The 24,796-nt window shown below is 47.3% G+C and overlaps 1 protein-coding gene across 1 annotated transcript in view; it reads right to left on the minus strand.

Moving 5' to 3' along the window:
* The window catches only part of LOC138676744 (mesoderm induction early response protein 2-like), a 182,088-nt gene that overhangs the window by 10,273 nt on the left and 147,019 nt on the right, over positions 1-24,796 (minus strand). The window contains exons 11-12 of the mRNA XM_069766355.1: positions 9,237-9,361; positions 9,077-9,153 (exon numbers count right to left, since the gene is read on the minus strand). Of these exons, the coding sequence (XP_069622456.1) occupies positions 9,077-9,153; positions 9,237-9,361 (202 nt within the window). The remainder of the gene's footprint in view (positions 1-9,076; positions 9,154-9,236; positions 9,362-24,796) is intronic.

A 24,796-nucleotide genomic window follows, 5' to 3' on the forward strand; every position in this document is an offset into this window, starting at 1 on the left:
GCCCCATATAGTGCTGCACAAACGTTATGGCCCCATATAGTGCTGCACAAACGTTATGGCCCCATATAGTGCTGCACAAACGTTATGGCCCCATATAGTGCTGCACAAACGTTATGGCCCCTTATAGTGCTGCACAAACGTTATGACCCCATATAGTGCTGCACAAACATTATGGCCCCATATAGACACTTGTCCCACATAGTGCTGCACAAACGTTATGGCCCCATATAGTGCTGCACAAACGTTATGGCCCCATATAGTGCTGCACAAACGTTATGACCCCATATAGTGCTGCACAAACGTTATGGCCCCATATAGACACTTGTCCCACATAGTGCTGCACAAACGTTATGGCCCCATATAGTGCTGCACAAACGTTATGGACCCATATAGTGCTGTACAAACGTTATGACCCCATATAGTGCTGCACAAACGTTATGGCCCCATATAGACACTTGTCCCACATAGTGCTGCACAAACGTTATGGCCCCATATAGTGCTGCACAAACGTTATGGCCCCATACAGTGCTGCACAAACGTTATGGCCCCATATAGTGCTGCACAAATGTTATGGCCTCATATAGTGCTACACAAACGTTATGGCCCCTTATAGTGCTGCACAAACGTTATGGCCCCATACAGTGCTGCACAAACTTTATGGCCCCATACAGTGCTGCACAAACGTTATGGCCCCATATAGTGCTGCACAAACTTTATGGCCCCATACAGTGCTGCACAAATGTTATGGCCCCATATAGTGCTGCACAAATGTTATGGCCCCATATAGTGCTGCACAAACGTTATGGCCCCATATAGTGCTGCACAAACGTTATGGCCCCATATAGTGCTGCACAAACGTTATGGCCCCATATAGTGCTGCACAAACGTTATGGCCCCTTATAGTGCTGCACAAACGTTATGACCCCATATAGTGCTGCACAAACATTATGGCCCCATATAGACACTTGTCCCACATAGTGCTGCACAAATGTTATGGCCCCATATAGTGCTGCACAAACGTTATGGCCCCATATAGTGCTGCACAAACGTTATGGCCCCATATAGTGCTGCACAAACGTTATGGCCCCTTATAGTGCTGCACAAACGTTATGACCCCATATAGTGCTGCACAAACGTTATGGCCCCATATAGACACTTGTCCCACATAGTGCTGCACAAACGTTATGGCCCCATATAGTGCTGCACAAACGTTATGGCCCCATACAGTGCTGCACAAACGTTATGACCCCATATAGTGCTGCACAAACATTATGGCCCCATACAGTGCTGCACAAACGTTATGGCCCCATATAGTGCTGCACAAACATTATGGCCCCATACAGTGCTGCACAAACGTTATGGCCCCATACAGTGCTGCACAAACGTTATGACCCCATACAGTGCTGCACAAACGTTATGGCCCCATACAGTGCTGCACAAACATTACGGCCCCATATAGACACTTACCCCACATAGTGCTGCACAAACGTTATGGCCCCATATAGTGCTGCACAAACGTTATGGCCCCTTATAGTGCTGCACAAATGTTATGGCCCCATATAGTGCTGCACAAACGTTATGGCCCCATATAGTGCTGCACAAATGTTATGGCCGCTTATAGTGCTGCACAAACATTATGGCCCCATACAGTGCTGCACAAACTTTATGGCCCCATACAGTGCTGCACAAACTTTATGGCCCCATATAGTGCTGCACAAACTTTATGGCCCCATACAGTGCTGCACAAACTTTATGGCTCCATATAGTGCTGTACAAATGTTATGGCCCCATATAGTGCTGCACAAATGTTATGGCCCCATATAGTGCTGCACAAACGTTATGGCCGCTTATAGTGCTGCACAAACTTTATGGCCCCATACAGTGCTGCACAAACTTTATGGCCCCATATAGTGCTGCACAAACGTTATGGCCCCATATAGTGCTGCACAAACGTTATGGCCCCATATAGTGCTGCACAAACGTTATGGCCCCATATAGTGCTGCACAAACGTTATGGCCCCATACAGTACTGCACAAACGTTATGGCCCCATATAGTGCTGCACAAACGTTATGGCCCCTTATAGTGCTGCACAAACGTTATGGCCCCTTATAGTGCTGCACAAACGTTATGGTCCCATAGATGCTCCATACAGACACTTGCCCCATTTGCTGTGATTTAAAAAAAAAAAAAAAAAAAATCACATACTCACCTCTCCGTTGCTCAGGCGCCCGGCACTTTCAATAGTTACCTGCTCCTCGTTCCGGCGCCGCTCCATCTTCAGCACCGACGTTCAGCAGAGGGCGCGCACTAACCACATCAACGCGCCCTCTGACCTGAGCGCCACTGCGGAAGACAGAGTGGCGCCGAAACGAAGAGCGGGTGAGTATCGCACAGCACAGCGCTCCCCGTTATACTTACCTGCTCCTGGCGCTGTGCAGTCCCTGCTTCCCCGACGCCGCAGCTTCATCCTGTACTGAGCGGTCACCGTTACCACTCATTACAGTAATGAATATGCGGCTCCACCTCTATGGCCGGCGCCGGGATGCCAGGGACCGTGCCAGGAGCAGGTAAGTATAATTAGACAGCCCCCTGCCGACCCCTGGGTATGACTCGAATATAAGCCGAGAGGGGGACTTTCAGCCCACTTTTTTGGGCTGAAAGTCCCCCTCTCGGCTTATACTCGAGTATATACGGTAATAAAACATTTACATAAGTGTGAGAAGTGTACTCATTTTTGTGATATACTGTATGTGCATATACATGTGTCTAACATACAGTGTGTATGTAGCATCCATATTTATAAACAGTGTCAGCGCAGATGAGAGCTCATAGGTTCCTTTCGCTTCCTAAAACTCAATGTGGACAAAGCTGAACTCATCTTTCTCCCATCTCACCTGACTTCTATCACAATGAATGACTGCACGCTCTCTGCAGTACCAGAAGTTCACTGCCTAGGAGTAACCCTTGACTTTGCCTTGTCCTTCAAACCGCACACCCAAAGCTCTTACCACCTCCAACTTAAGTACCTTTCCAGAATCAAATCTTTCCTCAACCCTGAATCTACTAAAATTTTAGTGCATGCCCTCAATATCTCTCACTTCAACTACTGCAATATCCTCATGTGTGAGGCACGGTAATTGGGTGCTTGGTAGTTATATCAGTGTAGATGAGGGCAGTTTGATTATGGTCTATGAGGTACTCTAACTTTATATGCTTTCAGAGGATAACATTTTTCAACAGAAGCTAGAAAGCCTTAAAAGTGAAGAAAACACAAATTTGACCCATAATCTTCATGGCTTTGAGCCCCCCATAAAATGGTTGTTTGATCATCTGCAAGATAAAACCTTCTCTCCCTCTACTTATGGATAGACGAAATTAAAAAAAAAAAAAAAATCCAGTAAAGTTTATGAAAATCAATGTATGTTAGTAAGTGGTTTCCTATCGATTGCTGCATTGACAAATCCTTTAACCCCTTCATGACCCAGCCTATTTTGACCTTAAAGACCTTGCCGTTTTTTGCAATTCTGACCAGTGTCCCTTCATGAGGTAATAACTCAGGAACGCTTCAATGGATCCTAGCGGTTCTGAGATTGTTTTTTCGTGACATATTGGGCTTCATGTTAGTGGTAAATTTAGGTCAATAAATTCTGTGTTTATTTGTGATAAAAACGGAAATTTGGCGAAAATTTTGAAAATTTCGCAATTTTCACATTTTGAATTTTTATTCTGTTAAACCAGAGAGTTATGTGACACAAAATAGTTAATAAATAACATTTCCCACACGTCTACTTTACATCAGCACAATTTTGGAAACAAAATTTTTTTTTGCTAGGAAGTTATAAGGGTTAAAATTTGACCAGCGATTTCTCATTTTTACAACGAAATTTACAAAACCATTTTTTTTAGGGACCACCTCACATTTGAAGTCAGTTTGAGGGGTCTATATGGCTGAAATTACCCAAAAGTGACACCATTCTAAAAACTGCACCCCTCAAGGTGCACAAAACCACATTCAAGAAGTTTATTAACCCTTCAGGTGCTTCACAGCAGCAGAAGCAACATGGAAGGAAAAAATGAACATTTAACTTTTTAGTCACAAAAATGATTTTTCAGCAACAATTTTTTTATTTTCCCAATGGTAAAAGGAGAAACTGAACCACGTACGTTGTTGTCCAATTTGTCCTGAGTACGCTGATACCTCATATGTGGGGGTAAACCACTGTTTGGGCGCACGGCAGGGCTTGGAAGGGAAGGAGCGCCATTTGACTTTTTGAATGAAAAATTGGCTGCACTCTTTAGCGGACACCATGTCACATTTGGAGAGCCCCCGTGTGCCTAAAAATTGGAGCTCCCCCACAAGTGACCCCATTTTGGAAACTAGACGCCCCAAGGAACTTATCTAGATGCATAGTGAGCCCTTTAAACCCCCAGGTGCTTCACAAATTGATCCGTAAAAATGAAAAAGTACTTTTTTTTCACAAAAAAATTCTTTTAGCCTCAATTTTTTCATTTTCACATGGACAACAGGATAAAATGGATCCTAAAATTTGTTTGGCAATTTCTCCTGAGTACACCGATACTTCACATGTGGGGGTAAACCACTGTTTGGGCACATGGTAAGGCTCGGAAGGGAAGGAGCGCCATTTGACTTTTTGAATGAAAAATTATCTCCATCGTTAGCGGACACCATGTCGCGTTTGGAGAGACCCTGTGTGCTTAAACATTGGAGCTCCCCCACAAGTGACCCCATTTTGGAAACTGGACCCCCCAAGGAACTTATCTAGATGCCTAGTGAGCACTTTAAACCCTCAGGTGCTTCACAAATTGATCCATAAAATGAAAAATTACTTTTTTTTCACAAAAAATTTATTTTCGCCTCAATTTTTTCATTTTCACATGGGCAATAGGATAAAATGGATCCTAAAATTTGTTGAGCAATTTCTCCTGAGTACGCCGATACCTCATATGTGGGGGTAAACCACTGTTTGGGCACACGGCAGGGCTCGGAAGGGAAGGCGCGCCTTTTAACTTTTTGAATGGAAAATTAGCTCCAATTGTTAGCGGACACCATGTCGCATTTGGAGAGCCCCTGTGTGCCTATGCAATGGAGCTCCCCCACAAGTGACCCCATTTTGGAAACTAGACCCCCCAAGGAACTTATCTAGATGCATACTGAGCACTTTAAACCCCCAGGTGCTTCACAGAAGTTTATAATGCAGAGCCATGAAAATAAAAAATAATTTTTCTTTTCTCAAAAATGATTTTTTAGCCTGGAATTTCCTATTTTGCCAATGGTAATAGGAGAAATTGGACCACAAATGTTGTTGTCCAGTTTGTCCTGAGTATGCAGATACCCCATATGTGGGGGTAAACCACTGTTTGGGCGCACGACAGGGCTCAGAAGGGAAGGCACGCCATTTGGCTTTTTAAATGGAAAATTATCTCCAATCATTAGCGGACACCATGTCGCGTTTGGAGAGCCCCTGTGTGCCTAAACATTGGAGATCCCCCACAAATTACCCCATTTTGGAAACTAGACCCCCAAAGGAACTAATCTAGATGTGTAGTGAGCACTTTGAACCCTCAAGTGCTTCACAGAAGTTTATAACGCAGAGCCATGAAAATAAAAAAAAAAAATTATTTTCTCAAAAATGAATTTTAGCCCGCAATTTTTTATTTTCCCAAGGGTAACAGGAGAAATTTGACCCCAAAAGTTGTTGTCCAGTTTCTCCTGAGTACGCTGATACCCCATATGTGGGGGTAAACCACTGTTTAGGCACATGCTGGGGCTCGGAAGTGAAGTAGTGACGTTTTGAAATGCAGACTTTGATGGAATGCTCTGTGGGCGTCACGTTGCGTTTGCAGAGCCCCTGATGTGGCTAAACAGTAGAAACCCCCCACAAGTGACCCCATTTTGGAAACTAGACCCCGAAAGGAACTTATCTAGATGTGAGGTGAGCACTTTGAACCCCCAAGTGCTTCACAGAAGTTCATAACACAGAGCAGTGAAAATAATAAATACGTTTTCTTTCCTCAAAAATAATTTTTTAGCCCAGAATTTTTTATTTTCCCAAGGGTTACAGGAGAAATTGGACCACAAAAGTTGTTGTCCAGTTTCTCCTGAGTACGCTGATACCCCATGTGTGGGGGTAAACCACTGTTTGGGCACACGTGGGGGCTCAGAAGGGAAGTAGTGACTTTTGAAATGCAGACTTTGATGGAATGGTCTGCGGGCGTCACATTGCGTTTGCAGAGCCCCTGGTGTGCCTAAACAGTAGAAACCCCCCACAAGTGACCCCATTTTGGAAACTAGACCCCCAAAGGAACTTATCTAGATGTGTGGTGAGCACTTTCAACCCCCAAGTGCTTTACAGAAGTTTATAACGCAGAGCCGTGAAAATAATAAATACGTTTTCTTTCCTCAAAAATAATTTTTTAGCCCAGAATTTTTTATTTTCCCAAGGGTTACAGGAGAAATTGGACCACAAAAGTTGTTGTCCAGTTTCTCCTGAGTACGCTGATGCCCCATGTGTGGGGGTAAACCACTGTTTGGGCACACGTGGGGGCTCAGAAGGGAAGTAGTGACTTTTGAAATGCAGACTTTGATGGAATGGTCTGCGGGCGTCACGTTGCGTTTGCAGAGCCCCTGGTGTGCCTAAACAGTAGAAACCCCCCACAAGTGACCCCATTTTGGAAACTAGACCCCCCAAGGAACTTATCTAGATATGTGGTGAGCACTTTGAACCCCCAAGTGCTTCACAGACGTTTACAATGCAGAGCCGTGAAAATAAAAAATCATTTTTCTTTCCTCAAAAATGATGTTTTAGCAAGCAATTTTTTATTTTCTCAAGGGTAACAGGAGAAATTGGACCCCAGTAATTGTTGCGCAGTTTGTCCTGAGTATGCTGGTACCCCATATGTGGGGGTAAACCACTGTTTGGGCACACGTCGGGGTTCGGAAGTGAGGGAGCACCATTTGAATTTTTGAATACAAGATTGGCTGGAATCAATGGTGGCGCCATGTTGCGTTTGGAGACCCCCTGAAGTGCCTAAACAGTGGAAACCCCTCAATTCTACCTCCAACACACCCCTAACCCTTATCCCAACTGTAGCCGTAACCCTAATCACAACCCTAACCACAACCCTAACCCCAACACACCCCTAACCCTAACCACAACCCTAATTCCAACCCAACTCTAAGGCTATGTGCCAACGTTGCGGATTCGTATGAGATTTTTCAGCATCATTTTTGAAAAATCCGCGGGTAAAAGGCACTGCGTTTTACCTGTGGATTTACCGTGGATTTCCAGTGTTTTTTTGTGCGGATTTCACCTGTGGATTCCTATTGAGGAACAGGTGTAAAACGCTGCGGAATCCGCACAAAGAATTGGCATGCTGCGGAAAATACAACGCAGCGTTCCCGCGCGGTATTTTCTGCACCATGGGCACAGCGGATTTGGTTTTCCATATGTTTACATGGTACTGTAAACCTGATGGAACACTGCTGCGGATCCGCAGCGGCCAATCCGCACCGTGTGCACATAGCCTAATTCTAAAGGTATGTGCACACGCTGCGGAAAACGCTGCGGATCCGCAGCAGTTTCCCATGAGTTTACAGTTCAATGTGAACCTATGGGAACCAAAAATCGCTGTACACATGCTGCGGAAAAACTGCACGGAAACGCAGCGGTTTACATTCCGCAGCATGTCACTTCTTTCTGCGGATTCCGCAGCGGTTTTACAACTGCTCCAATAGAAAATCGCAGTTGTAAAACCGCAGTGAAATGCGCAGAAAAACAGCGGTAAATCCACGATAAATCGGCAGCGGTTTAGCACTGTGGATTTTTCAAATCCGCTGCGGAAAAATCCGCATAGGACCAGAATACGTGTGCACATACCGAAACCCTAACCCTAGCCCTAACCCTACCCCTAACCCTACCCCTAACCCTAGCCCTAACCCTAGTTCTTACCCCAACCTTAGTGAAAAAAAAAAAAATTCTTTATTTTTTTTATTGTCCCTATCTATGGGGGTGACAAAGGGGGGGGGTCATTTACTATTTTTTTTATTTTGATCACTGAGATAGGTTATATCTCAGTGATCAAAATTCACTCTGGAACGAATCTGCCGGCCGGCAGATTCGGCGGGCGCACTGCACATGCGCCCGCCATTTTGGAAGATGGCGGCGCCCAGGAAAGAAGACGGACGGACCTCGGGCGGCCAGGTAAGTATAAGGGGGGGGAGATCAGGGCACGGGGGGGGGCGTCGGAGCACGGGGGGGTGGATCGGATCATGGGGGGGGGTGGATCGGAACACGGGAGGGAGGATTGGAGCACGGGGAAGGATTGGAGCACGGGGTGAGGGATCGCTGTGCGGGGGGGGGTGGATCGGAGCACGGGGGGGTCGCTGTGTGCGGGGGGGGGATCGGAGTGCGGGGGGGTTTGATTGGAGCGCGGGGGGTGTGATTGGTGCACGGGGAAGCGGACAGGAGGACGGGGGAGCGGAGCACAGGACGGAGGGGAGCGGACCACAGATCAGGGGAGCGGACCACAGATCGGGGGGCTGGGGGGGCGATCGGAGGAGTGGGGTGGGGGCACATTAGTATTTCCAGCCATGGCCGATGATATTGCAGCATCGGCCATGGCTGGATTGTAATATTTCACCAGTTTTTTAGGTGAAATATTACAAATCGCTCTGATTGGCAGTTTCACTTTCAACAGCCAATCAGAGCGATCGTAGCCACGAGGGGGTGAAGCCACCCCCCCTGGGCTAAACTACCACTCCCCCTGTCCCTGCAGATCGGGTGAAATGGGAGTTAACCCTTTCACCCGGCCTGCAGGGACGCGATCTTTCCATGACGCATATGCTGCGTCATGGGTCGGAATGGCACCGACTTTCATGACGCAGCGTATGCGTCAAAGGTCGGGAAGGGGTTAAAAAGATCCAAAAAAAAAGAATTGTACTTTAAAATATGTACAAATCCAAGGGAAATTAAGAATGATATAACAAAAAATACAGGAGGCAGATGAGATTTCACAGCATACAAGCAATAAGTATACAAATGAACCAGTCTTACCAATACTTTCTTTCCTAAATGGAGATCCCCGCAATCCAAATGGACAATCCATACTTTGTATATCACAGTCATATTCTCTATGGCAGAGGAGAAAAACCACATTATTATTTTCTGTGTGCCAGACTATCAACAAATTTAGCTGATAGCACCAACAACTCACACTGATGCAGTGTTTATCAGTGGTCGTCTTCTTCCCAAGCGGCTGTGTGTGAAGTGCTCAAAGCGTTCAGACTTCTTCCAGGTGTAGTAGTATTGGACACACTCCCCCACTGACCGTGTACGGACCTTGACGAACAAGTGAGAAGAAGGCAAAATTACATGATTCTTATTCAGAACTACTCATGTACGAGGGGCGTTCATCTACTATATAATTGTCTAAGGGGTACTTCCGTCTGTCTGTCCTTCTGTAACGGTTACTCGTTCGCTGATTGGCCTCGGCAGCTGCCTGTCATGGCTGCCGCGACCAATCAGCGACGGGCACAGTCCGGAAGAAAATGGTCGCTCCTTACTCCCCGCACTCACTGCCCGGCGCCCGCATACACCCCTCCAGTCTGCCCTCACACAGGGTTAATGGCAGCGGTAACGGACCGCGTTATGCCGCGGTGTAATGCAGTCCGTTACCGCTGCTATTAACCCTGTGTGACCAAGTTCTTTACTATTGACGCAGCCTATGCAGCGCCAATAGTAAAAACATGTTAAAAATAATAAAAATAAATGATTATATACTCACCTACGCCGCCTTTCCCGCTCTTCGCGATGCAACCGGCACGTTCCGGTTGCACGTATGGTCTGGCAGAAGGACGGTCATGTGACCGGGACGTCATCACAAGTCCTGTGCGGAAAGGACTTGCCGTGATGTCACGGTCATGTGACCGCTACACGGACATGTGACCGCGACGTCACGACAGGTCCTGCACGACAAGAATCTGCCATGACGTCACGGTCATGTGACCGCGACACGGTCACGTGACGTCAGCACACCCTGGGACCGGAAGATGACACCTGCACCCCACACAGGCGACAGTGCTACAACGCGCCTGCGGAAGGTGAGTATATGTTTATTTTTTATTTTTGTAACCTGTGTCATACGTGGCTGGGCAATATACTACATGGGCTGTGCAATATGCTATGTGGCTCTGTGCTGTATACTACATCACTGGGCAATAAACTACAAAGGCACAGATGATTGGCCTCGGGGAGACCAAAACATCCAACACCGCGGAGACACCATCACGTGTTTCTCAACGCAGTGATTCCAGAACACTGCTCCCATCCCTTATGGGAAATATGCAGATGCATGTAAAGAAGCTGCGGAGACACCATCACGTGTTTCTCGACGCAAGCAGTGAATAGCCAGGCCTTTCCCCGGGAAGGAACAACCACGGGAAGGGCAGCATCCTATGAAGGAAAGCCACCTATGCCAAGCATGGTATCCATCCACAGACAGCTGTTTCGGGTGTTTTGGTCTCCCCGAGGCCAATCATCTGTGCCTTTATAGCCTTTTTACTAGGCACTGCTCCTAATAGCCAGATTCCTACTCCACACTGATGAGGGGCAAAAACCCCGAAACAGCTGTCTGTGGATGGATACCATGCTTGGCATAGGTGGCTGTTGTGAATTCTGTGGCCAAGCTCCCTCCTGTGGTCGAGAGTGGTACTTCGGCTGGTTCTGTCTATGAGCTTCCTTTGGTGGATGAGAGTGGTACTGCGGCTTCTGAGTTTCCTTCCTCAGGTGATGAGGTTAAGTCGTTAGGTGCTGCTCTATTTAACTCCACCTGGTGCTTTGATCTTGGCCTCCAGTCAATGTTCTAGTATCGGTCTTGCTTCCTCCTGGATTGTTCCTGTGGCCTGTCTATCCTGCATAAGCTAAGTTTTGCTTGTGTTAGTTTTGTTTGCTATTTTTTCTGTCCAGCTTGCTATATTGGTTTTTCTTGCTTGCTGGAAGCTCTGAGACGCAGAGGGAGCACCTCCGTACCGTTAGTCGGTGCGGAGGGTCTTTTTGCCCCTCTGCGTGGTTGTTTGTAGGTTTTTGTGTTGACCGCAAAGCTATCTTTCCTATCCTCGGTCTATTCAGTAAGTCGGGCCTCACCTTGCTAAATCTATTTCATCTCTGTGTTTGTATTTTCATCTTTACTCACAGTCATTATATGTGGGGGGCTGCCTTTTCGTTTGGGGAATTTCTCTGAGGCAAGGTAGGCTTATTTTTCTATCTTCAGGGCTAGTTAGTTTCTCAGGCTGTGCCGAGTTGCATAGGGAGTGTTAGACGCAATCTGTTGTGAATTCTGTGGCTGAATTCACTCCTGTGGTCACAAGTGGTACTGCGGCTTCTGAGCTTCCTCCCTCAGGTGTTCTGGTGAGCTCGTTGGCTGCTTTGTTATTTAACTCCACCTGATTCTGTCTTCCTTGCTCCTTGTCAATGTTCCAGTGTTGGACCTGAGCTTCTGGATCTTTCCTGTGGCCTGCTGCTCTGCTTAGATAAGTGTTTCTTTGCTTTTGTTGCTACTTTTTCTGTCCAGCTTGTCTATTCGTTTTTGCTGGAAGCTCTGAGACGCAAAGGGTGCACCGCCGTGCCGTTAGTTCGGCACGGTGGGTCTTTTTGCCCCCTTTGCGTGTTTTTTTGCTTTAGGGTTTTTTGTAGACTGCAAAGTTCTCTTTGCTATCCTCGCTCTATCTAGAATATCGGGCCTCACTTTGCTGAATCTATTTCATCCCTACGTTTGTCTTTGCATCTTGCTAACAGTCATTATATGTGGGGGGCTGCCTTTTCCTTTGGGGTATTTCTCTGAGGCAAGTCAGGCTTGTTTTTCTATCTTCAGGCTAGTCAGCTCCTCAGGCTGTGCCGAGTTGCATAGGTAGTGACAGGCGCAATCCACAGCTGCCTTTAGTTGTGTTTAGGATAGGTTCAGGTATTGCGGTCTACAGAGATTCCACGTCTCAGAGCTCGTTCTATTGTTTTTGGGTTATTATCAAATCACTGTATGTGCTCTGATTGCTGGCACACTGTGTCACTGGATTGCCTACATAACAGTACAAGGAGCCACCCTAATGATTCTCAATAGAGGGAAAAAAGAAGTTCTGACATCATTTTTTTTTCTCAGCTCTGTGTTCAGTCTTTTTTTTCCCCTAGACATTTGGGTGTTTCAGGACACAGGTGTGGACATGGATATTCAGGGTCTGTGCTCTTCAATGGATAATCTCGTTACAAATGTACAAAGGATTCAAGATACTATTGATCAGAAATCTATGTTAGAACCAAGAATTCCTATTCCTGATTTGTTTTTTGGTGATAGAACTAAGTTTCTTAATTTCAAAAATAATTGTAAGCCATTTCTGGCCTTGAAACCTCATTCTTCTGGTAATCCTATTCAACAGGTTTTGATTATTATTTCTTTTTTGCGCGGCGACCCTCAGGACTGGGCATTTTCTCTTGCGACAGGAGACCCTGCATTGAGTAATGTAAATGCGTTTTTCCTGGCGCTCGGATTGCTTTACGATGAGCCTAATTCAGTGGATCAGGCTGAGAAAAATTTGCTGGCTTTGTGCCAGGGTCAGGATGATATAGAAGTATATTGTCAGAAATTTAGGAAGTGGTCTGTACTCACTCTGTGGAATGAATCTGCGCTGGCAGCTTTGTTCAGAAAGGGTCTCTCTGAGGCTCTTAAGGATGTCATGGTGGGTTTTCCTATGCCTGCTGGTTTGAATGAGTCTATGTCTTTGGCCATTCAGATCGGTCGACGCTTGCGCGAGCGTAAATCTGTGCACCATTTGGCGGTATTGTCTAAGATTAAACCTGAGCCTATGCAGTGCGATAGGACTATGACCAGAGTTGAACGGCAAGAACACAGACGTCTGAATGGTCTGTGTTTCTACTGTGGTGATTCCACTCATGCTATTTCTGATTGTCCTAAGCGCACTAAGCGGTTCGATAGGTCTGCCGTCATTGGTACTGTACAATCCAAATTCCTTCTGTCCATTACCTTGATATGCTCTTTGTCATCGTATTCTGTCATGGCGTTTGTGGATTCAGGCGCTGCCCTGAATCTGATGGATTTGGATTATGCTAAACGTTGTGGGTTTTTCTTGGAGCCTTTGCGGTGTCCTATTCCGTTGAGAGGAATTGATGCTACACCTTTGGCCAAGAATAAACCTCAGTACTGGACCCAGCTGACCATGTGCATGGCTCCTGCACATCAGGAAGTTATTCGCTTTCTGGTGCTACATAATCTGCATGATGTGGTCGTGTTGGGGTTGCCATGGCTGCAAACCCATAATCCAGTATTGGATTGGAAATCTATGTCGGTATCCAGCTGGGGTTGTCAGGGGGTACATGGTGATGTTCCATTTTTGTCTATTTCGTCATCCACTCCTTCTGAGGTCCCAGAGTTCTTGTCTGATTATCAGGATGTATTTGAAGAGCCCAAGTCCGATGCCCTACCTCCGCATAGGGATTGTGATTGTGCTATCAATTTGATTCCTGGTAGTAAATTCCCTAAAGGTCGATTATTTAATTTATCTGTGCCTGAACACTCCGCTATGCGCAGTTATGTGAAGGAATCCCTGGAGAAGGGACATATTCACCCATCGTCATCACCACTGGGAGCAGGGTTCTTTTTTGTAGCCAAGAAGGATGGTTCGCTGAGACCATGTATTGATTACCGCCTTCTTAATAAGATCACTGTTAAATTTCAGTATCCCTTGCCATTGTTATCTGACTTGTTTGCTCGGATTAAGGGGGTGTAAGACTCATGCTGGTGTGGTAGATGGAGGCAGGTATATCTCGCCCAGGTGTTTGTCCTATGTGAATTAGGCCACTCAGTATCTTCAGGGTGCTAATGGGTTAATGATTGCAGGAATAAAAGATGACCAGCTGGGTGTTTCCAGTGTCTGCCTGGGGCACACAGATTGCCTGCCTGTGTGAGACAAACGTGAGTGAAGAGCTCTGCTCAAGATCTGTATGATGTTAGCTGGGTGGGAGAAGCCCCCCCAGTTGTTGAGATAGCAACGTATTTGTTTAGTTAGTGCCGGACAGGCTAGGATTTATTTTTATGTTTTGTTTTTTGTGTTGCTTTCACGTTAATAAATCTGACCTGAGGTCAGGCTGCTCAGAAACCTGCTGTACGCCTCAGATTCAATGTACAAACCACGTGTCCTTTGACCCCAGCAAAGGCGATCCCAGAGTGTTTTGTCACATTGTGGTGGAGAACGCGGGCATACCGTGGCACAGGCGACAGCATGGAAGACGTGGTGAAAGCCTTAGTACAGTCCACTGCCGTACAGCAGCAGGCCACTGCCGCACAGCACGAAGCTAATCGCTTGATGGCCGCACAGCTGAAGGAGTTACTGGACATGACGGTTGCAGACCGCCAACTTCTCCAACAGGTGGCGCAGCGCCTGGTGAGCATGCCTGACGCTGACCCGGAAGCAGAGTCCAGAAGGATCCATGTGAGTCGATACTGGCAAAAGCTGACTGCAGAAGATGACGTCGAGGCATACCTGACAAGGTTTGAGCGGACGGCATTGAGAGAGAATTGGCCGAAGGCACGATGGGCCGATTTGATTGCCCCGTTTCTCTCCGGCGAGGCCCAAAAAGCTTACCATGATTTGGACCCGGAGGTCGCTCAGGACTTTGAGAAGCTGAAAGCTGAGATCCTGGCCCGGCTGGGTGTGACGACGGCTGTCCGTGCACAGAGGGTACATCAGTGGACATACCAGCAAGATAAACCAGCGCGGTCTCAGATGTTCGACCTGATCTACTTGACAAAGAAATGGCTGCAACCCGAGGTACTGACAATACCCGAAATAATCCAGCGGGTTGTCCTGGACAAGTACCTGAGAGTACTACCCCCAGCGCTGAAAAGGTGGGTAAGCCAAGGAAATCCCACGACAGCGGATCAACTTGTGGAGTTGGTCGAGCGTTATTCCGTGGCAGAAAGACTTCCCGACGACACCGCCAACCCCCGGTCTGTGCCTCCTCCTCGTGGAACCGGTAAGACTGTTCCAGGGACCACGGGTGAAGGAAAATCGCTTAAAACTGTGGGGGAGGAGTCCGGGACTGCTCGCACTCCGAGACCAAGAGTATTGGACGGTGGTCTCAGTAGGGGACCTGTTAGGTGTTTCCGCTGCCATGAGAAGGGTCATGTTTCTGCGAACTGTCCTGTTACCGCTGAACCCATGCAGTGCGACGTTATAGACTCTAGAAAACGCATGTCTTTGGTTACACAGCTAGTGAGTGTGAATGCGGGTCAAAATGATACAGTGAAACACCTGTGTGAATTATCTGTTGATGGGAAAAATGTTGTGGCATTACTAGACTCTGGAAGTGTGGTGACTCTGGTGAAAGCTAGTCTGGTGGCACTTCCGTCTGGTCCGTCTGACAAGTTTTCTGTGACGTGTGTGCATGGTGACACCCGCTCGTACTTAACAGGGGTCATATGGATTTCTACTCCCTATGGGTCAGTGCAGCACAAAGTGGGACTCGTTCCCGCATTGTTACATGATGTAATCCTGGGCAGGGATTTTCCCTATTTCTGGCAGTTGTGGGAGAATCAGTTGCTCCTTCACGGTAGCTGTACCCGTGAATCTTCTCCCATGCCATCTGGAAGTCCCGAGTCCCTAGAGGAGACCCCACAGGAAGATGTTGCTGGGGAGGTTAGTGAATCTAACCTTCAGTACCCCTTCTCCGTCATGGCGGGGGAAACAGAGGAAACTGAGGAACTTCAGCGAGAGGCGGAGGCAGACAGCCATCCGGCACCCTGCCTGCCAGATTTGGGAGTCCAGGTGGATGACTTCCACAGCGAGCAAATGAAAGATCCTACCCTGACTCCGGCTAGGAAAAATGTAAAAATGATAGATGGGGTACCCGTAGAACCTGACACTAGGCTAGCGTACCCGTATATGGTTCTTGAAAATGATTTGCTCTACCAGGTAGAAAAAAAAGGGGAAGACACAGTGCAAAGGTTAGTGGTACCCAAACCTTATCGGCGGAAGGTACTGGATTTGGCCCACGGACATATAATGGGGGGACATCTGGGGGTACAGAAAACCACAGAAAGGATATTACATTGTTTTGTGTGGCCTGGAATACATTGTGATGTGCGTAACTATTGTGAGTCCTGTCCAGAGTGCCAAATCGCGGCCCCTAAGTCTCAGTTCCGTAGCCCTTTGGTACCCCTTCTTATCATCGGGGTCCCTTTTGAGAGAATTGGGATGGATTTGGTTGGGCCCCTTCCCCGATCCGCACGTGGGCACCAACATATCCTCGTCATCGTGGACTATGCCACTCGTTACCCGGAAGCCGTCCCTTTGCGTAACACAGCTACCAAGACGATTGCCAAGGAATTGGTACAAGTGTTTAGTCGGGTGGGAATTCCAAAACAGATACTCACCGACCAGGGGACTCCCTTTATGTCAAGGGTAATGAAGGAGCTCTGCAGGCTCTTACAAATAGACCCGTTGCGTACGTCTGTCTATCACCCTCAAACAGATGGCCTGGTTGAGCGCTTTAACAAAACCTTAAAACAGATGCTCCGGAAGGCGATAGACAAAGATGGGAAGAACTGGGATTACTTGTTACCCTATTTGCTGTTTGCCATTAGGGAAGTTCCCCAGTCTTCCACAGGATTTTCGCCTTTCGAACTGTTGTACGCCCGTCGTCCCCGGGGACTGCTGGACGTCGCAAAAGAAACCTGGGAAGGTCAAGTCACTCCCTTTAAAACGGTGATCGACCATGTAACACAAATGCAGGATCGTATTGCCGCTGTCATGCCCATCGTTAGGGACCATATGTTACAGGCCCAGGGAGCCCAGAGGCAAAGTTATGATAGAGGCGCTAAGGTCCGTACATTTGCACCTGGCGATAGGGTGTTGGTCCTAATCCCTACGGTGGATAGTAAATTCCTGGCGAAATGGCAGGGCCCATTTGAGGTCCGAGAAAGAGTTGGTGAAGTGAACAATAAAGTGTACCAGCCAGGTAAGAGAAAACCGGAACAGATTTATCATGTGAATCTGATAAAATCCTGGAAAGACCGCTCTGCCCTAACGGCAGATCTGCCCCGTCCGGTTTGTTCACCTACTATACCAGAGGTGCAGGTTGCTGAGACTCTCTCAGAACGACAAAAATCTGAGGTTAAGCAATTTTTGTTACAGAACCGACAGTTTTTCTCCGAAAAACCTGGCCGGACTAAGTTGGTGAAACATGAGATTGTCACAGAGCCTGGCGTCACTGTTCATGTGAAGCCCTACCGGATTCCGGAAGCCCGCCGTGAAGCCGTCTGGCTCCATCCGGTTTTGTAATGACTTTAGGAAACTGAATGCAGTTTCTAAATTTGATGCGTACCCTATGCCCCGGGTCGATGAGTTGATCGACCGGCTTGGTAAAGCCCGATACATTACGACCCTGGATTTAACAAAGGGGTACTGGCAGATTCCTCTGGCCGAGGCGGCCAGAGAGAAGACGGCATTTGCTACACCGGAAGGTCTGTTCCAGTATGTCTATATGCCGTTTGGACTTCACGGAGCTCCCGCAACGTTCCAGAGATTGATGGATCGAGTCTTGAGGCCTCACAGACAGTACGCTTCTGCCTACCTGGATGACATCGTAATTTACAGCATGGACTGGGAAACTCATCTCCAGAAGGTACAAGCGGTGATTGATGACCTGCGAGATGCAGGTTTAACGGCAAACCCCAAGAAATGCCACATCGGGCTTGAAGAAGCCCGATACTTGGGCTACGTGATTGGCCGAGGAGTGGTTAAACCCCAGATTGACAAAATACAGGCAATTCAGGGCTGGCCACAACCAGTGAACAAGAAACAAGTGCAGGCTTTCCTGGGGATTGCCGGCTATTATCGCCGGTTCATACCCAATTTTGCAGCCATGGCTACTCCCTTGACGGATCTTACCAAGGGGAAGGGTTCCGTCATGGTAAAATGGACCTCAGCTGCTGAAGAGGCCTTCCACAGCCTGAAACGGGCTTTGTGCTCTCAGCCCGTACTAGTGACTCCTGATTTCAGCAGCGAGTTTGTGGTACAAACTGATGCCTCTGATACTGGTGTCGGAGCTGTACTTTCCCAGGTGAGGGACGGAGTCGAACACCCGGTCCTCTATCTCAGTCGGAAACTGAATGTACATGAGCAGAGGTATGCCGTGGTTGAAAAAGAGTGCCTAGCCATTAAATGGGCTCTCGACTCCCTCAAGTATTACCTGGCCGGTAGGAAGTTTAGGCTGGTCACCGACCATGCCCCTCTCAAGTGGATGCACCTCCACAAGGACCGTAATAGTCGGGTAACCCGGTGGTTCCTTGCCCTGCAGGCTTACTCTTTTACGGTGGAGCACCGACCTGGGGTGCAGATGGGGAACACCGATGCCCTATCCCGAGTGCACTGTTTCAAAAGTGTTCTTGCTCGACCGGAGTGGTCTGAGCAAGGGGGGGGGGGGGGATATGTAAGACTCATGCTGGTGTGGTAGATGGAGGCAGGTATATCTCGCCCAGGTGTTTGTCCTATGTGAATTAGGCCACTCAGTATCTTCAGGGTGCTAATGGGTTAATGATTGCAGGAATAAAAGATGACCAGCTGGGTGTTTCCAGTGTCTGCCTGGGGCACACAGATTGCCTGCCTGTGTGAGACAAACGTGAGTGAAGAGCTCTGCTCAAGATCTGTATGATGTTAGCTGGGTGGGAGAAGCCCCCCCAGTTGTTGAGATAGCAACGTATTTGTTTAGTTAGTGCCGGACAGGCTAGGATTTATTTTTATGTTTTGTTTTTTGTGTTGCTTTCACGTTAATAAATCTGACCTGAGGTCAGGCTGCTCAGAAACCTGCTGTACGCCTCAGATTCAATGCACAAACCACGTGTCCTTTGACCCCAGCAAAGGCGATCCCAGAGTGTTTTGTCACAGGGGCTAGTTGGTTCACTAAGATAGATCTTCGTGGTGCGTATAATCTGGTGAGAATCAGGCAAGGAGATGAATGGAAAACTGCATTTAATACGCCCGAGGGTCATTTTGAGTATCTAGTGATGCCGTTCGGACTTGCCAATGCTCCATCTGTGTTTCAGTCTTTTATGCATGACATCTTCCGTGAGTATCTGGATAAATTCCTGATTGTTTACTTGGATGACATTTTGATCTTCTCAGATGATTGGGACTCTCATGTGAAGCAGGTCAGAATGGTTTTCCAGGTCCTGCGTGCTAATTCTTTGTTTGTGAAGGGATCAAAGTGTATCTTCGGTGTGCAGAAAGTTTCATTTTTGGGGTTCATCTTTTCCCCTTCTACTATCGAGATGGATCCGTTTAAGGTCCAAGCCATCCAGGATTGGACTCAGCCGACATCTCTGAAAAGTCTGCAAAAATTCCTGGGCTTTGCTAATTTTTATCGTCGCTTCATCTGTAATTTTTCTAGCATTGCCAAACCATTGACCGATTTGACCAAGAAGGGTGCTGATTTGGTTAATTGGTCTTCTGCTGCTGTGGAAGCTTTTCAGGAGTTGAAGCGTCGTTTTTGTTCTGCCCCTGTGTTGTGTCAACCAGATGTTTCTCTTCCGTTCCAGGTCGAGGTTGATGCTTCTGAGATTGGAGCAGGGGCGGTTTTGTCACAGAGAGGTTCTGGTTGCTCAGTGTTGAAACCATGTGCTTTCTTTTCCAGGAAGTTTTCGGCTGCTGAGCGTAATTATGATGTGGGCAACCGAGAGTTGCTGGCCATGAAGTGGGCATTCGAGGAATGGCGTCATTGGCTTGAAGGAGCTAAGCATCGCGTGGTGGTATTGACTGATCATAAGAACTTTACTTATCTCGAGTCTGCCAAGCGCTTGAATCCTAGACAGGCCCGTTGGTCGTTATTTTTTGCCCGCTTCAATTTTGTGATTTCGTACCTTCCGGGCTCTAAAAATGTGAAGGCGGATGCTCTGTCTAGGAGTTTTGTGCCCGACTCTCCGGGTTCATCTGAGCCGGCGAGTATCCTCAAGGAAGGAGTCATTGTGTCTGCCATCTCCCCTGATTTGCGGCGAGTGTTGCAAAAATTTCAGGCGAATAAACCTGATCGTTGTCCGGCGGAGAAACTGTTCGTCCCTGATAGGTGGACTAGTAAAGTTATCTCTGAACTTCATTGTTCGGTGTTGGCTGGTCATCCTGGAATATTTGGTACCAGAGAGTTAGTGGCTAGATCCTTCTGGTGGCCATCTCTGTCACGGGATGTACGTACTTTTGTGCAGTCCTGTGGGATTTGTGCTAGGGCTAAGCCCTGCTGATCACGTGCCAGTGGGTTGCTTTTGCCCTTGCCGGTCCCAAAGAGGCCTTGGACACATTTCGATGGATTTCATTTCTGACCTTCCCGTTTCTCAAAAGATGTCAGTCATTTGGGTGGTCTGTGATCGCTTTTCTAAAATGGTCCATCTGGTGCCCTTGGTTAAATTGCCTTCCTCCTCTGATTTGGTGCCTTTGTTCTTCCAGCATGTGGTTCGTTTGCATGGCATTCCTGAGAATATTGTTTCTGACAGAGGTTCCCAGTTTGTTTCGAGGTTTTGGCGAGCCTTTTGTGGCAGGATGGGCATTGACCTGTCTTTTTCCTCGGCTTTCCATCCTCAGACTAATGGCCAGACCGAACGAACCAATCAGACCTTGGAGACATATCTGAGATGTTTTGTTTCTGCAGACCAGGATGATTGGGTGTCCTTTTTGCCGTTGGCTGAGTTCGCCCTTAATAATCGGGCCAGCTCGGCTACCTTGGTCTCTCCATTTTTCTGCAATTCTGGGTTCCATCCTCGTTTCTCTTCAGGACAGGTTGAGTCTTCGGACTGTCCTGGTGTGGATTTATAGGCTGAACTGGATGGACAAATGTCTTTTTTCGGCCTTACTAACTATGGATTCTGTGGTGGACAGGTTGCAGCAGATCTGGACTCAGGTAGTGGACAATTTGGCCTTGTCCCAGGAGAAGGCTCAACTTTTCGCTCATCGCAGACGCCGTGTGGGTCCCCGACTTTGTATTTGGGATCTGGTTTGGTTATCTTCTCGTCATATTCCTATGAAGGTTTCCTCTCCTAAATTTAAACCTCGTTTTATTGGTCCGTATAGGATTTCTGAGATTCTCAATCCTGTGTCTTTTCGTCTGACCCTCCCAGACTCCTTTTCCATACATAATGTATTCCATAGGTCGTTGTTGCGGAGATACGTGGCACCTATGGTTCCATCTGTTTGAACCTCCTGCCCCGGTTTTGGTGGAGGGGGAATTGGAGTATATTGTGGAGAAAATTTTGGATTCTCGTGTTTCTAGACGGAAACTCCAGTATCTGGTTAAATGGAGGGGTTATGCTCAGGAAGATAATTCCTGGGTTTTTGCCTCTGATGTCCATGCTCCAGATCTTGTTCGTGCCTTTCATGTGGCTCATCCTGGTCGGCCTGGGGGCTCTGGTGAGGGTTCGGTGACCCCTCCTCAAGGGGGGGGTACTGTTGTGAATTCTGTGGCTGAATTCACTCCTGTGGTCACAAGTGGTACTGCGGCTTCTGAGCTTCCTCCCTCGGGTGTTCTGGTGAGCTCGTTGGCTGCTTTGTTATTTAACTCCACCTGATTCTGTCTTCCTTGCTCCTTGTCAATGTTCCAGTGTTGGACCTGAGCTTCTGGATCTTTCCTGTGGCCTGCTGCTCTGCTTAGATAAGTGTTTCTTTGCTTTTGTTGCTACTTTTTCTGTCCAGCTTGTCTATTCGTTTTTGCTGGAAGCTCTGAGACGCAAAGGGTGCACCGCCGTGCCGTTAGTTGTGCCGTTAGTTCGGCACGGTGGGTCTTTTTGCCCCCTTTGCGTGGTTTTTTGCTTTAGGGTTTTTTGTAGACTGCATAGTTCTCTTTGCTATCCTCGCTCTGTCTAGAATATCGGGCCTCACTTTGCTGAATCTATTTCATCCCTACGTTTGTCTTTTCATCTTGCTAACAGTCATTATATGTGGGGGGCTGCCTTTTCCTTTGGGGTATTTCTCTGAGGCAAGTCAGGCTTGTTTTTCTATCTTCAGGCTAGTCAGCTCCTCAGGCTGTGCCGAGTTGCATAGGTAGTGACAGGCGCAATCCACAGCTGCCTTTAGTTGTGTTTAGGATAGGTTCAGGTATTGCGGTCTACAGAGATTCCACGTCTCAGAGCTCGTTCTATTGTTTTTGGGTTATTATCAAATCACTGTATGTGCTCTGATTGCTGGCACACTGTGTCACTGGATTGCCTACATAACAGCAATCCACGGCTACCTCTAGTGTGGTGTGATAGGATTAGGGATTGCGGTCAGCAGAGTTCCCACGTCTCAGAGCTCGTCCTATGTTTTTGGTAATTGTCAGGTCACTTTGTGTGCTCTGAACTTGAATGTCCATTGTGGTTCTGAATTACCTGTTCATAACAGTACTGGAGGCCCAAAGTACTATGCTTCTCAATAGAGGGGAAAGAGAAGTTCTGAGACCATTTTTTTTTCTTTGCACTGTGTTCTGTCTTTCTTTTCCCCTTTACATCAGGGTGGTTCAGAACACAGGTGTGGACATGGACATTCAAGGTCTGTTCTCTTTGATGAATAATCTCGCTATAAATGTACAGAATGTTCAAGATTTAGTGGTTCAGAATCCTATGTTAGAACCTAAAATTCCTATTCCTGAGTTATTTTCTGGAGATAGAGCTAAGTTTTTGAATTTTAAAAATAATTGTAAACTATTTCTGGCTTTGAAACCCCGCTCCTCTGGTGACCCAGTTCAACAAGTTAAGATCATTATTTCTTTATTACGTGGCGACCCTCAAGACTGGGCATTTTCCCTTGCGCCAGGAGATCCTGCATTATGTAATATTGATGCGTTTTTTCTGGCGCTCGGATTGCTGTACGACGAACCTAATTCAGTGGATCAGGCAGAGAAAAATTTGCTGGCTCTGTGTCAGGGTCAGGATGAGATAGAGATTTATTGTCAGAAGTTTAGAAAGTGGTCCGTGCTCACTCAATGGAATGAAGGTGCGCTGGCAGCTATTTTCAGAAAGGGTCTCTCTGAAGCCCTTAAGGATGTCATGGTGGGATTTCCTATGCCTGCTGGTCTGAATGAGTCTACGTCTTTGGCCATTCAGATCGGTCGACGCTTGCGCGAGCGTAAATCTGTGCACCATTTGGCGGTATTATCTGAGCATAAACCTGAGCCTATGCAGTGCGATAGGACTTTGACCAGAGCTGAAAGGCAATAACACAGACGTCAGAATGGGCTGTGTTTCTACTGTGGTGATTCCACTCATGCTATCTCCGATTGTCCTAAGCGCACAAAGCGGTTCGCTAGGTCTGCCACCATTGGTACGGTACAGTCGAAATTTCTTTTGTCCGTTACTTTGATCTGCTCTTTGTCTTCCTATTCTGTCATGGCATTTGTGGATTCAGGCGCTGCCCTGAATTTGATGGACTTGGAGTTTGCTAGGCGCTGTGGGTTTGTCTTGGAGCCCTTGCAGTGTCCTATTCCATTGAGAGGAATTGATGCTACGCCTTTGGCCAAGAATAAACCTCAGTATTGGACTCAGCTGACCATGTGCATGGCTCCTGCGCACCAGGAGGATATTCGCTTTCTGGTGTTGCATAATCTGCATGATGTGGTCGTGTTGGGGTTGCCATGGCTACAAGTCCATAACCCAGTATTAGATTGGAAATCAATGTCTGTGTCCAGCTGGGGTTGTCAGGGGGTACATGGTGATGTTCCATTTCTGTCTATCTCATCATCCACCCCTTCTGAGGTCCCAGAGTTCTTGTCTGATTACCGGGATGTATTCGATGAGCCCAAGTCCAATGCCCTACCTCCGCATAGGGATTGTGATTGTGCTATCGATTTGATTCCTGGTAGTAAGTTTCCTAAGGGTCGACTGTTTAATTTATCTGTACCTGAGCACGCCGCTATGCGGAGTTACGTGAAGGAGTCTTTGGAGAAGGGTCATATTCGCCCGTCATCGTCGCCATTGGGAGCGGGGTTCTTTTTTGTGGCAAAGAAGGATGGTTCGCTGAGACCTTGTATTGCTCCATCAGTGTTTCAGTCCTTTATGCATGACATCTTCCGAGAGTACCTGGATAAATTCCTGATTGTATACTTGGATGATATTTTGGTCTTCTCGGATGATTGGGAGTCTCATGTGAAGCAGGTCAGAATGGTGTTCCAGGTCCTGCGTGCTAATTCTTTGTTTGTGAAGGGGTCAAAGTGTCTCTTTGGTGTTCAGAAGATTTCATTTTTGGGGTTCATTTTTTCTCCTTCTACTATCGAGATGGACCCTGTTAAAGTTCAGGCCATTTATGATTGGACTCAGCCAACATCTCTGAAGAGTCTGCAGAAGTTCCTAGGCTTTGCTAATTTTTATCGTCGCTTCATCGCTAATTTTTCTAGTATTGCTAAACCGTTGACTGATTTAACCAAGAAGGGTGCTGATGTGGTCAATTGGTCTTCTACTGCTGTGGAAGCTTTTCAGGAGTTGAAGCGTCGTTTTTCTTCTGCTCCTGTGTTGTGCCAACCAGATGTTTCGCTTCCGTTCCAGGTCGAGGTTGATGCTTCCGAAATTGGAGCAGGGGCTGTTTTGTCGCAGAGAAGTTCTGATTGCTCGGTGATGAAACCATGCGTCTTCTTTTCCAGGAAATTTTCGCCTGCTGAGCGAAATTATGATGTTGGCAATCGAGAGTTGCTAGCCATTTAGTGGGCATTCGAGGAGTGGCGTCATTGGCTTGAAGGAGCTAAGCATCGCATGGTGGTCTT

The sequence above is a fragment of the Ranitomeya imitator genome, chromosome 1 (genome assembly GCF_032444005.1).
Source record: "Ranitomeya imitator isolate aRanImi1 chromosome 1, aRanImi1.pri, whole genome shotgun sequence".
In the NCBI taxonomy this organism is placed as follows: domain Eukaryota; kingdom Metazoa; phylum Chordata; class Amphibia; order Anura; family Dendrobatidae; genus Ranitomeya; species Ranitomeya imitator.